Raw genomic sequence first — 15,739 nt, 5'->3', positions numbered from 1 at the left:
GAAATGTCTTTAGTCAAGTATTCAACCCTTTTGTTATGGCAGGTCTAAAAATATGCTTAACAAATCGCATTGGCCTACCTGGTTAATGAAGGTGTACTCAACTAGCCTACCTGGTTAATGAAGGTGTTCTCAACTGGCCTACCTGGTTAATGAAGGTGTATTCAACTAGCCTACCTGGTTAAATAAAGGTGTTCTCAACTAGCCTACCTGGTTAACGAAGGTGTTCTCAACTAGCCTACCTGGTTAATGAAGGTGTTCTCAACTAGCCTACCTGGTTAAATAAAGGTGTTCTCAACTAGCCTACCTGGTTAAATAAAGGTGTTCTCAACTGGCCTACCTGGTTAATGAAGGTGTTCTCAACTAGCCTACCTGGTTAATGAAGGTGTACTCAACTAGCCTACCTGGTTAATGAAGGCGTTCTCAACTAGCCTACCTGGTTAATGAAGGTGTTCTCAACTAGCCTACCTGGTTAATGAAGGTGTTCTCAACTAGCCTACCTGGTTAAATAAACTAAAGGGGAAATAAAAATTCTACAACTTGATTGGAGTTCACCTGTGGTAAATTCAAAATATTGGACATGATTTGGAAAGGCACACACCTGTCAATTCATGGTCTCACAGTTGACAGTGCATGTCAGAGCAAAAACCAAGCCATGAGGTCGAAGAAATTGTCCGTAGAGCTCCAAGACAGGATTGTGTCGAGGCACAGATCTGGGAAAATGTACCAAAAAATGTCTGCAGCATTGAAGGTCCCCAAGAACATAGTGGTCTCCATCATTCTTTAATGGAAGAAATGTTGCTCCAAACTGAGGGAGAAGGGCCTTGGTCAGGGAGGTGACCAAGAACCTGATGGTCACTCTGACAGAACTCCAGAGTTCCTCTCTGGAGATGGGAAAACCTTCCAGAAGGACAACCATCTCTGCAGCTCTCCATCAATCAGGAATTTATTGTAGTGGCCAGACGGAAGCCACTCCTCAGTTAAAGGCACATGACACATGACAGCGCGCTTGGAGTTTGCCAATAGGCTCCTAAAGGACTCTGATACCATGAGAAACAAGATTATCTGGTCTGATGAAGAGACTAGTCAGGTTTGAGAGAAAGATGAAAGGAGCAAAGTACCGAGAGATCCTTGATGAAAACCTGCTCCAGGTTGCTCAGGACCTCAGACTGGAGTGAAGGTTCACCTTCCAACAGGACAACGACCCAAAACACACAGCCAAGACAAGGGAGGAGTGGCTTCGGGACAAGTCTCTGAATGTCCTTGAGTGGCCCAGCCAGAGCCCGGACTTGAACCCGATCGAACATCTCTGGAGAGACCTGAAAATAGCTCTGCAGCAACGCTCCCCATCCAACCTCCCCAAATAGAGGTGTGCCAAGCTTGTAGCGTCATACTCAATAAAACTCGAGGCTGTAATCGCTGCCAAAGGTGCTTCAACAAAGTACTGAGTAAAGAGTCTGAATACTTATGTAAATGTTTCATTTGCAAAAATATCTTTAAAAAAACGTTTTTGCTTTGTCATTATGGGGTATTGGGATGTTATTATGGGATAAATTTCTGCCGATTGATGAGGGAAATAAACTATTTAATCCATTTTAGAATAAGGCTGTAACGTAACAAAATGTGGAAAAAGTGTACAGAATGTACAGAAAAATATATATATATATTTTTCAATCAATTTAATACCTCATTACTCCATTACTCATTACTCATTACTCATTACTCCAGTCCTTCTGTAGCCCAGTTGGTAGAGCATGGCGCTTGTAACGCCAGGGTAGTGGGTTCGATCCCCGGGACCACCCATACGTAGAATGTATGCACACATGACTGTAAGTCGCTTTGGATAAAAGCGTCTGCTAAATGGCATATATTTTATTTATATATTTATTAAGTTGCATGGACTCATCCCGTGTTCAATAATAGTGTTTAACGTGATTTTGAAATAATGACCTCCTCTCTGTACTCCACACACAATTATCTGTAAGGTCTTTCAATTGAGTAGTGAATGTCAAGCACAGATTCAACCACAAAGACCAGGGAGGTTTTTCAATGCCTCGCAAAGAAGGGCACCGATTTCGTTTAAAAACGACAACAACAAAAATGTAAAAAGCAGATGCTGAATATCCCTTTGAGCATGGTGAAGTTATTAATTAGGCTTTGGTCACTACAGAGAGATTCCTAACAGTAGCCAGAGAGGAAGGAAACTGCTCAGGGATTTCACCACAAGGTCAATGGTGATTTAAAAAATAAATAAATAAATAAAACGATTACAAAGCATAATGGTTATACTGAGAATGGATCACCATCAGTTACTCCACAATACTAACCTAAATGACAGCAGGATATAGGATATAACAGCTATAGAAAACACAGGCATGTCTACGGGGAAGGTGTTGCTGTATATATTCAGAGTCACAGTCCTGTAAAGCTCAGAAAGGATCTACATGACCAGTGAAGTGCTGTGGTTGCAGGTTCCCCTGCCTCATCTGAAGTCTTTTATGCGTACTGCTGTAGGCCACAAAGTGCAAACTCCGTATCTGGAGAATGTGTGATTTTTAGAGAAGGCCTCTGATACTAACAGAAACATATTTTCTTGGTGACCTGAACATTGACTGGTTATCTTCCTCTCAAGTGGAAGCTTCATACTGGGACGAATGCCTCTGACATGACCCAGGTTATTGCTCGACCAATTAGTGTATGCAAAGTATTGTATCTGTGACATCAACTTGTATTGAACAGAACCTACAGAACCACTTGTATTGAACAGAACCAGAACTTACTAATGATGCAGAGCTTTTCTCCAAAGCAATGTCCGTTCCCATTGGCTGTGGTGACCATAACAGCTGTGGCGATAACAAGTAAAGCCAACGTTCCAAATGCAGGGCCTAAAGTGATGAGATCATATAAATGTTGTTGAAGATGGAAAACATTTGTTGGTCTGGTGTGTATGAGGAGGATCCAGATGCGGCGCTTTGCGTATTTGTAAAATGATTCTTGCCGGTTGTCGACAAGCATGCACCTGTTAACTGGGAACTGTTAGTGCCCCTCGGATCGATGATGAATTAAAACAACATTTTTATGGTGCAAAAAGAAAGTGGCGAACAAGTCGGGCTGCTCAGCTGATTGGGTGATGCTCTAAATGGAGAAATTGTGACTAAACTTCAAAAGTTATATTACCAAAATAAGATAAATGACAAACAATGAAAAGAGATTTGAGCCTTAAATTATATTATGGGCAGAAAACCTGATTTAATCTCCATTGTTCATTGAAGTTGATGGGCCATTTATAACAAACCTTTGGCTATATCAAATAATTTCAATTACTATTTCACTGGTAAAGTGGACAAACTGAAGAGAATTTTAAAACATTGACCAGTGAGCCATTTATTTGTGTATTGAAGATCTAATAATGACTGAAGTATTGCTGTTTTGATTTTGGTCAAGTTTGTGTGGAAGAGGTGGGGAAACTACTGTTATCCATCAATAATGATAACCCACCAGGTATAGACGACCTAGATGGAAGACTATTGAGAATGGTAGCCGACTGTATTAACCACCCCTGTTTGGATGTCTACCCAAAGCCTAAAGGAGTTGAAGTAATTCCACTACCTAAATAGTAAAGCACCAGTTACAAGTCCCAGGTTTGGGGCTGGTGTAGCAGATAATACACAGCTCAAAAGAATAAAGGGAACACTTAAACAACACAATGTAACTCCAAGTCAATCACACTTCTGTGAAATCAAACTGTCCACTTAGGAAGCAACACTGATTGACAATAAATTTCACATGCTGTTGTGCAAATGGAATAGACAACAGGTGGAAATTATAGGCAATTAGCAAGACACCCCAAATAAAGGAGTGGTTCTGCAGGTGGTGACCAGTTCCTATGCAGGTGGTGACTCAGTTCCTATGCTTCCTGGCTGATGTTTTGGTCACTTTTTGAATGCTGGCGGTGCTTTTCACTCTAGTGTGATTTTGTTGTCAGCACATTCAACTATGTAAAGAAAAAAGTATTTAATAAGAATATTTCATTCATTCAGATCTAGGATGTGTTATTTTAGTGTTCCCTTTATTTTTTTGAGCAGTGTAGTTCCTGTAACACAGGATAGATGATGGAAACGGGAGAATGTGGCTTCTCTTTCAAAGGTCCTCTAAATTATGAGAACACACAGGTGCAGGATCCCATATAGTCCCAGTGTGACGCGAACACGTCTCACTGCCCCCTACTGGCCAACAGCAGTACAAATGCATCGCAGTGGCTGACCTTTGGAGGACTGATATTTCAGTAAAAGCGTTCTTCCCCAATACAAAGAAACGAACACATGACCATACATTTTGTGTGCATCACAAACCCTTTCCTGGCTCAAACAGCCGACCAATCTGTTTGCTGCCTGTTCTTAGTAAACTGATGGAGAAAATGGTTTGAACAAATACAATGCAATTTTTCGAGTAAGCTCACAACAAATTGACAACTAGAATGCCAAAAGTCTGCAAGGTTGTAATTGCTACAAATGGATGATTCTTTGACGAAAGCAAAGTTTGAAGGACACAATTATGATTTCAATTTTAAAAATCATTATTTATAACCTCGTCAACGTCTTGACTATGTCCTATTTATTTTGCCCCCCATTTCATGTATGTTTTCATGGAAAACTAGGACATTTCTAAGTGACCCCAAACTTTTGAACGGTAGTGTACATGGCAGCAATATTTAACTGAATGATCATGCTTTACCTATAGTGAGTTGTGATTTGAAGCAAATGCATTACTATTTGAATGACACAATATCTGACCTTTTCGTCTAGAGGTGGGTTGTCCACCCACAACCATGTTTTCTCTTGTTGTGCATCCGTTAGCCCGATCCAGAACTCGGTGTCATTGTTAAGGATCTTTTTTTAAGAACTTTCTCACCTCAAAAGGTCTTTACCAGAAAGTTGAACTGAAAATGAATATTAGAGTGCTGCTCTGGGTTAACACAGTCATCTAAGGCCTTAGTAAAAGGTGATTGTAGATGTACTTTATCATAATGTCATTGAATAGTAATTCAGTTGGCTGTCTATGACGACCAGGAGTCTCCCCATGGGAAATATACATATCCCGACTGATTCCAGGTCAGTTAATCAGTGGAGAAGTAATAACACATTTCCCCCCCATGTTGCTCCCAGCCTTTGGCACATAGACTGGTATTCCCTGTGGAGGAAAGGAACAAAAATAACCCTAATGCCATTCAGTGTCCCACATCAATCACATGTCTACAGTCCCATTCCAAAAACAGAGTACTTATGTAATTATATACCATAGTATATGAACAGGGAAAATGTTACTGTCTTTCATGTTACTGACAGCATAGATTCATATATTGACCTGAGACATTTTCACGACTTCCATTATGAATATAAACATGTTGATTTTACTATCCATATATATTTCACCTGCCTGTATAGGAATAAGGAGTGACTAAAGCTTAAACCTAACATTTCACCCTATAAAACCATTGATTTGTGTATTTCTTGTTCTATTTTATATCCTGGAAATGTACATTTGATATTAATTAAATTCTAGAAATGTAAAACACATGCCTATTTAACGTTTAAATCTTTTAGGTAATACTTTTAGGTAATACTTTTAGGTAATACTGAATAGTGTGCCACCATTTGGGACATTTCTGCACACGTGTGGTTGTGGGGCAAGTGGGTGGAATACTCTGCTCAATCAATTCTTGATTTAACCAATTTTTTTAAAACTAAGAATGAATCAAAAAGCTAGTCACATGACTACCACTTCTCTCTTCTTGTTGAATCATGAAATCCATAATTTAAATGTAATGGTAAAGGCCATAACATAATCATCAGTACAAAACCAAAGATATTGATCTGTAGCTCAGTTGGTAGAGCATGGCGCTTGTAACGCCAGGGTAGTGGGTTCGATCCCCGGGACCACCCATACGTAGAATGTATGCACACATGACTGTAAGTCGCTTTGGATAAAAGCGTCTGCTAAATGGCATATATTATTATTATATTATTTATTATATTATTATTATTATATTATTATTATTATTATTATTATTATTAAACAGTCAATCACATGTCATCTTGAAGAAAATATACTTTTGTACTAATATCACCAATCTGAGGTAAAATGGATGTGTAATTCCACTTCATTTTCTGGGGTGAAAATGAAGGTTTGTGTAGGTTATTAACAGTAACTGTCCACATTATGGAAATGATCAGAATATACAATTTACTATGGCAAAATATTTCAACATGTCCATTTAAGATGATAGTATACACTATATATACAAAAGTATGTGGACACCCCGTCAAATTAGTGGATTTGGCTATTTCAGCCACACCCGTTGCTGACAGGTGTATAAAATCGAGCCATGTAATCTCCATAGACATTGGCCTTACTGAAGAGCTCAGTGACTTTCAACAAGTCAGTTAGTCAAATTTCTACCCTGCTATAGCTGCCCCGGTCAACAAAAAAGTCTAGGAGCAACAACGGCTCAGCCTTTAAGTGGTAGGCCACACAAGGTCACAAAACGGGAGCTTGTGTCCTCCGTTGCAACACTCACTACCGAGTTCCATGCTGCCTCTGGAAGCAACGTCCCAAGAACTGTTTATTGGGTGCTTTATGAAATTGGTTTGCATGGCTGAGTCACCCGCACACAAGCCTAAGATCACCATTCACAATGCCAAGTGTCGGCTGGAGTGGTGTAAAGCTCACCGCCATCGAGCGGTGGAAATGCATTCAATGGCGTGATGAATCAAGCTTCAAAATCTGGCAGTCTGACAGACACATCTGGTTTTGGCCGATGCCAGGATAACTCTACCTGCCCCAATGCACAGAGCCAACTGTGAAGTTTGGTGGAGGAGGAATAATGGTCTGGGGCTGTTTCATGGTTCGGGCTAGGCCCCTAGTTTCAGTGAAGGGAAATCTTAACTCTACAGCATACAATGTGCGTCCAACTTTGTGGCAACAGTTTGAAGGCTTTTTCCTGTTTCATCATGCGCAAAGCGAGGTCCATACAGAGATGGTTTGTCGAGATCAATGTGGAAGAACTTGACTGGCCGCACAGAGCTCTGACCTCAACTACGTCGAACACCCTTGGGATGAATTGGAACGCAGACTGCGAGCCAGGCCTAATTGCCGAAATTCAGTGCCCGACCTCACGAATGCTCTTGTGGCTGAATGGAAACAAGTCCCCGCAGCAAGCCTTCCCAAAAGAGTGGAGGCTATTATAGCAGCATTGCCGTATGCCCCTGATTTTGGAATGAGATATTCGACGAGCAGCTGTCCACATACTTTTGGTCATGTAGTTTGTTGCTCACTGGCAAACTATTGCAACAATGACATCTCTTTCTCACTCATTTAACCATTTAGAGAGTAAAATAATGCTCTCAACCACAATTTAACCAGGTGCTCTAGACAAGAACCTCCATCGTCTGTACGTTTGACATCCCTACCTTTTAGGTTTCTCTTTGTGTCTAGTCCATTGTACTGGCCTGTGTGATGTGTAGTACTTTGATGCCTTGTATTGCTTTGTTTATCACCTGAATATTCGGTCTCAGCCAACAATTGTTGATATCCTCCATCCCTTACCTGACCCTTACAGACGCAGAAGCCGGACCCGAAGACGTTCAAGCAGCACTTTGAGAGCAAGCATCCCAAATCCCCAATGCCCCCAGAGCTGGATGATGTTGAGGCTTAAAAGACCAACACACACAATGGACCTACAGCTGGGTTAAGATGCTCTCATCATTCAGACTCACAGTTTACATGTTAGAAGCGAACTCTTTCCCTCTGCTAAAGTTGTATTTTGTATGACTCAATATGTGGATATGTTGTCACTCATCGCCTTTGTTGTGATTCACAGACACACGATGACCACAATTAGAGCGCTGCAACTGGAATTTAATGGCATCAAGAGACAAAATACTGAGACCCCTGGACATGGGTGGGGGATATTTGTGACAATGACCTAAAAAGGGGGGCAGAAGCACACCAGCACCCCATCTTATATGTCCAACCACCCCTCAACTTCAGACTCTTTTGAAGCGCCCATCTTAATTATATGAGCCCACTCTACCTACATCCCTTTTTCCCATGCTGCTTCCTTCATTAATACCTGATTCAGTAACATCTAGACTGTTACGCGTCTAAAAGTATCAGGGTGTTACTGTTTTTGCAACTTTTTCTCAGTTGTGTACCGCAGTCTTACTTTAACCCACAACTCTTTTCTATACCTCCTCCCATACACTCTTGTGCAAATCATTTCTGCTTTCTTTGAGAATGGTGTCATAGTGGAAAGGATTTGTTATTTGCCCAAGACTGAGTCTTGTTCTGCCTGTAAAAGGCCCTGGTTGAAACAGTGCCAAAATCACTGTGGATAGTCACCTGGTCCACGTTGTAACAGTTGTATTTTGAATTTGACCATTTCCAAGAAATGTAGCAATATATATGAAATCATTCCTCTACCTATTTGATCCATTCTGATGGAAAGCAGTGAATATGTTGTATGTGTGAGAGAATATGTATGCCTTGTAATTCTAGCAGAAAATGTGTTGCTTCCAAATGCAAGTTAAACGCCATTCCTTCTATACTGATACCAGACAAATGCATACTTACAAGTATTTTCAAATGTATTTCCAATATACTGGAATGCTATGTAGCTGAAGAGTGGTGACACTGTTTAGGATAGGAGTGTCAATCAGTTTCTGGAGGTCTGTGTTCACTGGCATTTCCTCTCACTTCTGCATCAAATCAACCTCTGCAATAAATATTCTAGTTTATTTTATTACAAATATAGCAGTACACAGTCCTCCATAAATATGTTGACAATGACACATTCCTGTGTATTGGATCCTCTCTACATAGAAAAACGACAAAATTGAATTGGACATTTTCCATTGCTACTAACTTGTACTGGTTACAGGTAGAACAAAAGAAATGCACACACTTATGGCCCATATATTTAGCGTTTTAATTGAACCATGTGTAGTACATCTAAAAGAGACAATGAGAAATTCTTGGTTCAACAAGACAACAGTCATCAAAAGGGTAGAAATGTAGCATTGTACTTGTGTCACAGTACTTTACAGCTTTGATTGGACTCATATAATATATGACAAAGGGTGATGTAATTATCTGAATTACTGTAGATTTGAATAGTTTAAGAGTGAAGTAGGGTTATAAGTTGAATGTGAAGATCCGTCGTTATGAAAGAGGTAATTGGTGTTATTCATATACCATTCTCAAAGTCAATATACTGAACAAAAATATAAACACCACATATAAAGTGTTGGTCCCATGTTTCATGAACTGAAATAAAAGATCCCAGAAAAGTTCCATATGTACAAAAAGCGCATTTCTTTCTAATCTTGTGCACCAATTTGTTTACATCCCTGTTAGTGAGCATTTCTCCTTGGCCAAGATAATCCATTCACCTGCTGACTGCAGGAATGGCCACCAGAGCTGTTGCAAGAGAATTTAATATTCCTTTCTCTACCATGTCGTTTTAGAGAATTTGGCTGTATATCCAACCGGCCTCACAACCTCAGACCACGTGTAACCACGCCAGTCCAGGGCCTCCACATCCGGCTATTCACCTGTGGGATCGTCTGAGATCAGACACCTGGATAGCTGACGCAACTGTGTGATTGCACAACTGAAGAATATCTGCACAAACTGTAAGAAACCGTCACAGGGAAGGCCATCTGCGTGCTTGTCGTCCTCACCAGGGTCTTACTGCAGTTCGGCATCATAACTGACTTCAGTGGGCAAATTACTCACCTTCGATGGCCACTGGCACGCTGAAGAACAGGGCTCCGGGCAGCCGAGCGGAAATGGAGGAAAACTCGGCTCCCTGCGGACCTGGCATCCTTTCACTCCCTCCTCTCTACATTTTCCTCCTCTGTCTCTGCTGCTAGAGCCACTTTCTACCATTCTAAATTCCAAGCATCTGCCTCTAACCCTAGGAAGCTCTTTGCCACCTTCTCCTCCCTCCTGAATCCTCCCCCCCCTCCTCCCTCTCTGCAGATGACTTCGTCAACCATTTTGAAAAGAAGGTCGACGACATCCGATCCTCGTTTGCTAAGTCAAACGACACCGCTGGTTCTGCTCACACTGCCCTACCCTGTGCTCTGACCTCTTTCTCCCCTCTCTCTCCAGATGAAATCTCGCGTCTTGTGACGGCCGGCCGCCCAACAACCTGCCCGCTTGACCCTATCCCCTCCTCTCTTCTCCAGACCATTTCCGGAGACCTTCTCCCTTACCTCACCTCGCTCATCAACTCATCCCTGACCGCTGGCTACGTCCCTTCCGTCTTCAAGAGAGCGAGAGTTGCACCCCTTCTGAAAAAAACCTACACTCGATCCCTCTGATGTCAACAACTACAGACCAGTATCCCTTCTTTCTTTTCTCTCCAAAACTCTTGAACGTGCCGTCCTTGGCCAGCTCTCCCGCTATCTCTCTCAGAATGACCTTCTTGATCCAAATCAGTCAGGTTTCAAGACTAGTCATTCAACTGAGACTGCTCTTCTCTGTATCACGGAGGCGCTCCGCACTGCTAAAGCTAACTCTCTCTCCTCTGCTCTCATCCTTCTAGACCTATCGGCTGCCTTCGATACTGTGAACCATCAGATCCTCCTCTCCACCCTCTCCGAGTTGGGCATCTCCGGCGCGGCCCACGCTTGGATTGCGTCCTACCTGACAGGTCGCTCCTACCAGGTGGCGTGGCGAGAATCTGTCTCCTCACCACGCGCTCTCACCACTGGTGTCCCCCAGGGCTCTGTTCTAGGCCCTCTCCTATTCTCGCTATACACCAAGTCACTTGGCTCTGTCATAACCTCACATGGTCTCTCCTATCATTGCTATGCAGACGACACACAATTAATCTTCTCCTTTCCCCCTTCTGATGACCAGGTGGCGAATCGCATCTCTGCATGTCTGGCAGACATATCAGTGTGGATGACGGATCACCACCTCAAGCTGAACCTCGGCAAGACGGAGCTGCTCTTCCTCCCGGGGAAGGACTGCCCGTTCCATGATCTCGCCATCACGGTTGACAACTCCATTGTGTCCTCCTCCCAGAGCGCTAAGAACCTTGGCGTGATCCTGGACAACACCCTGTCGTTCTCAACTAACATCAAGGCGGTGGCCCGTTCCTGTAGGTTCATGCTCTACAACATCCGCAGAGTACGACCCTGCCTCACACAGGAAGCGGCGCAGGTCCTAATCCAGGCACTTGTCATCTCCCGTCTGGATTACTGCAACTCGCTGTTGGCTGGGCTCCCTGCCTGTGCCATTAAACCCCTACAACTCATCCAGAACGCCGCAGCCCGTCTGGTGTTCAACCTTCCCAAGTTCTCTCACGTCACCCCGCTCCTCTGCTCTCTCCACTGGCTTCCAGTTGAAGCTCGCATCCGCTACAAGACCATGGTGCTTGCCTACGGAGCTGTGAGGGGAACGGCACCTCAGTACCTCCAGGCTCTGATCAGGCCCTACACCCAAACAAGGGCACTGCGTTCATCCACCTCTGGCCTGCTCGCCTCCCTACCACTGAGGAAGTACAGTTCCCGCTCAGCCCAGTCAAAACTGTTCGCTGCTCTGGCCCCCAATGGTGGAACAAACTCCCTCACGACGCCAGGACAGCGGAGTCAATCACCACCTTCCGGAGACACCTGAAACCCCACCTCTTTAAGGAATACCTAGGATAGGATAAAGTAATCCTTCTCCCCCCTTAAAAGATTTAGATGCACTATTGTAAAGTGGCTGTTCCACTGGATGTCATAAGGTGAATGCACCAATTTATAAGTCGCTCTGGATAAGAGCGTCTGCTAAATGACTTAAATGTAATGTAAATGAAGAAGTGTGCTCTTTTAAGGATCAATCCCGCGTCGCGTGGGCGAGCGGTTTGCTGATGACAATGTTGTGAACAGAGTGCCCCATGGTGGCACTGGGGTTACGGTATAGGCAGGCATAAGCTACGGACAACGAACAATTGCATTTTATCGATGGCAATTTGAATGCACAGAGATACCTCTATGAGATCCTGAGGCCCATTGCTGTACCAGTAATCCTCTGCCATCACCTCATATTTCAGCATGTTAATGCGCGGTCCCATTTCGCAAGGATCTGTACACAATTCCTGGGTGCTGAAAATGTGCCAAATCTTCCGTGTTCTGCATACTCACAAGCATGTTTGGGATGCTCTGGATCGACGTGCACGACAGCGCGTTCCAGTTCCCGCAACTTTTAAAAACCATCGAAGACGAGTGGGACAACATTCCACAGGCCTCAAACAACAGCATGATCAACTATGCTAGGGAGATGTGGGCTCCCGAATGGCGCAGCGGTCTAAGTTACTGCATCTCAGTGCAAGAGGCATCACTGCAGTCCCTGGTTGGAATCCAGGCTGCATGATATCGGGTCATGATTGGGAGTCCCATAGGGCGGTGCACAATTGGCCCAGCAACGTCGGGATTGGCCGGGGTAGGCCGACATTGTAAATAAGAATTTGTTCTTAAATGACTTGGCTAGTTAAATAAAAAATAACAAAAACATTAAATTAAATGTGTCCCGCTGCATGACGCAAATGGTGGTCACACCAGATACTGACTGGTTCTCTGATCCACGCTCCTATCTTCATTTAAAAAGGTATCTGTTACCAACAGATGCACAGTCATGTGAAATCCATAGATTAGGGCCCAAAGAACATATTTTAATTGACTGATTTCCTTATATGAACTATAACTCAGTAAAATCGTTGAAATTGTAGCATGTTGAGTTTATATTTATGTTCAGTGTAGATACATACTATTTTTCCGCATATTGCCAGATTATTGCAATCAACCCTGTTTGTATCTTTTGGAACAATGGTAGTGAAGTTTATTAAAATGATGTAGAATAGATGGGCCACCACAGATGTTACAGGCATCCACAGGTCTTGACCACCATGTTGCGATGCTTCTTTAGGATCACATTGTTGTTGTCGTCGTAGAAGAGTACAGAGATGGGACTGAGCTTGGTGGGTGCGCAGCACGCTTTGGGAACCTCATCCGGCTTCAAAAGGTGAACCTGCCATGAAAAGAGGTCAATCAGACTTATTCATACATACACTTTGATAGAATCAATGATAATATCCTGTCAGTTTAGTAAACAACTATTTTCAAATATATGTGTTGCAACATACAGTGGGGCAAAAAAGTATTTAGTCAGCCACCAATTGTGCAAGTTCTCCCACTTAAAAAGACGAGGCCTGTAATTGTTATCATGGGTACACTTCAAATCACATTGTAGGATTTTTAATGAATTTATTTTGTCAATAACAAAAGTTTATCTCAATACTTTGTTATATACCCTTTGTTGGCAATGACAGAGGTCAAACATTTTCTGTAAGTCTTCACACACTGTTGCTGGTATTTTGGCCCATTCCTCCATGTAGATCTCGAGAGCAGTGATGTTTTGGGGCTGTTGCTGGGCAACACAGACTTTCAACTCCCTCCAAAGAATTTCTATGGGGTTGAGATCTGGAGACTGGCTAGGCCACTCCAGGACCTTGAAATGCTTCTTACGAAGCCACTCCTTCGTTGCCCGGGCGGTGTGTTTGGGATCATTGTCATGCTGAAAGACCCAGCCACGTTTCATCTTCAATGCCCTTGCTGATGGAAGGAGGTTTTCACTCAAAATCTCACGATACATGGCCCCATTCATTCTTTCCTTTACATGGATCAGTCGTCCTGGTCCCTTTGCAGAAAAACAGCCCCAAAGCATGATGTTTCCACCCCATGCCTCACAGTAGGTATGGTGTTCTTTGGATGCAACTCAGCATTCTTTGTCCTCCAAACACGACAAGTTGAGTTTTTACCAAAATGTTATATTTTGGTTTCATTTGACATTCTCCCAATCTTCTTCTGGATCATCCAAATGCTCTCTAGCAAACTTCAGACGGGCCTGGACATTGTCTGGCTTAATAAGCAGGGGGACACGTCTGGCACTGCAGGATTTGAGTCCCTGGCGGCGTAGTGTGTTACTGATGGTAGGCTTTTTTACTTTGGTCCCAGATCTCTGCAGGTCATTCACTAGGTCCCCCCGTGTGGTTCTGGGATTTTTGCTCACTGTTCTTGTGATCATTTTGACCCCACGGGGTGAGATATTGCGTGGAACCTCAGATCGAGGGAGATTATCAGTGGTCTTGTATGTCTTCCATTTCCTAATAATTGCTCCCACAGTTGATTTCTTCAAAACAAGCTGCTTACCTATTGCAGATTCAGTCTTCCCAGCCTGGTGCAGGTCTACAATTTTGTTTATGGTGTCCTTTGACAGCTCTTTGGTCTTGGCCATAGAAGAGTTTGGAGTGTGACTGTTTGAGGTTGTGGACAGGTGTCTTTTATACTGATAAGTTCAAACAGGTGCCATTAATACAGGTAACGAGTGGAGGACAGAGGAGCCTCTTAAAGAATAAATTACAGGTCTGTGAGAGCCATAAATATTGCTTGTTTGTAGGTGACCAAATACTTATTTTCCACCATAATTTGCAAATAAATTCATTAAAAATCCTACAATGTGATTTTCTTTCTCATTTTGTCTGTCATAGTTGAAGTGTACCTATGATGGAAATTACAGGCCTCATCTTTTTAAGTGGGAGAACTTGCACAATTGGTGGCTGACTAAATACTTTTTTTGCCCCACTGTATATGTTAACTTGAGTAATTGTTGCTAAGCGATGCACTTTTGCTAGTAGTACTAGCTAGCGCGCTACGTTTTACGTCCTAATAACTGTTTGTTTTCCTGTTCCTACTTTTAGAATCAACTGTACTGGATGAGGTCCAGTTGGATGTGCCACTGCTGCCAGTTATCCTTCATGTCCAGGATGCTGCTATCATCCTTGAGGATGTGCCGACTATCCTTGAGGTACACTTTTCAGAAAGCTTTTGGTTTTATGTTTGAAAAGTATCCCACATATTCATTCTGAAAATCTTTGTTGTCTGCTTTAGGAGCCCACTGGTAATTGGCAGCTGATACCAATTAGCCCCCTGTTCCTCTAAATGTCTGTGTAGTCTGGACTTGTCAGATGCTGTTATACCCATTGACTAATGGTTGACATTCTCCATTTCCTCCCTCCCATAGCCTCTACCTTACCACCATGAGAGTGGAGGACATCGCCCTGAGGCTCGTCTCCCTGCCCCAGGCCGGAAGATTGACATTGAGAGGGAGCTGGCTGACTGTCTCACTTTGAGTTCTACCACATGCATGTCTTTTATACATCACAGTATCTGATCTGTTTGAAATCATTCCTATTTTCTTGTCCTAGATCCATCATGTTAACCCGATAGATGTCCTCTTTGAACTGGTGCTGTTTGGGTTGATGACAGCTCAGAAGTCCCTGATGGTGGTAAGTAGCATCTCACTGGTACATGTTTCGATGTCTCTCTATTAGCAAATTCACTTCAATTTCTCTTCTCTCCTCCTCTGTTTCCTTTAGCACCCTGGTGGGTTCATGGAGCGTCTGTACGCTCTCCTGTACTCCTTCCTGCCCGCTGCTGCCAGCATTGAGCCAAAGGCTGAGATATACCTGCTGCTGCTCAATGTAAGAGTCAATAGTTTAGTAATAGTAGTTCCTTATTCCTAGTTGACCTGAATAACAGGGTTTCAATGACATTTTACAGGGAGTAACTCTCCTTGTCTCTTTCCTCTTGTTAAGCTAGTAACTCAGAGCCATTATCTATGTGTTGTGTGG

The 15,739-nt window shown here is 43.0% G+C and overlaps 2 protein-coding genes across 5 annotated transcripts in view; one reads left to right on the top strand and one right to left on the bottom strand.

Annotated features, from left to right (window-relative positions):
- Positions 1-9,348, top strand: part of LOC118398246 (zinc finger MYM-type protein 4-like) — a 46,812-nt gene extending 37,464 nt beyond the window's left edge. The window contains exons 30-31 of one of the 3 annotated variants that reach the window (XR_008071008.1): positions 7,616-7,743; positions 7,877-9,348. The gene's annotated coding sequence lies outside the window, so the exon portion shown is untranslated. The other 2 variants (XR_008071009.1, XM_052470526.1) reach the window with 2 other exon arrangements.
- A 2,392-nt stretch (positions 9,349-11,740) lies between these two features.
- Positions 11,741-15,739, bottom strand: part of LOC118398244 (bone morphogenetic protein 8B-like) — a 25,119-nt gene continuing 21,120 nt past the window's right edge. For both annotated transcript variants that reach the window (XM_035793400.2, XM_052470534.1), the window contains exon 7: positions 11,741-13,077. In XM_035793400.2, coding sequence (XP_035649293.2) covers positions 12,928-13,077 — 150 coding nt within the window. In that variant the 3' untranslated portion in view covers positions 11,741-12,927. The remainder of the gene's footprint in view (positions 13,078-15,739) is intronic.

The sequence above is a fragment of the Oncorhynchus keta genome, chromosome 19 (genome assembly GCF_023373465.1).
Source record: "Oncorhynchus keta strain PuntledgeMale-10-30-2019 chromosome 19, Oket_V2, whole genome shotgun sequence".
In the NCBI taxonomy this organism is placed as follows: Eukaryota; Metazoa; Chordata; class Actinopteri; order Salmoniformes; family Salmonidae; genus Oncorhynchus; species Oncorhynchus keta.
This window is presented reverse-complemented; position numbering and strand designations above follow the sequence as displayed.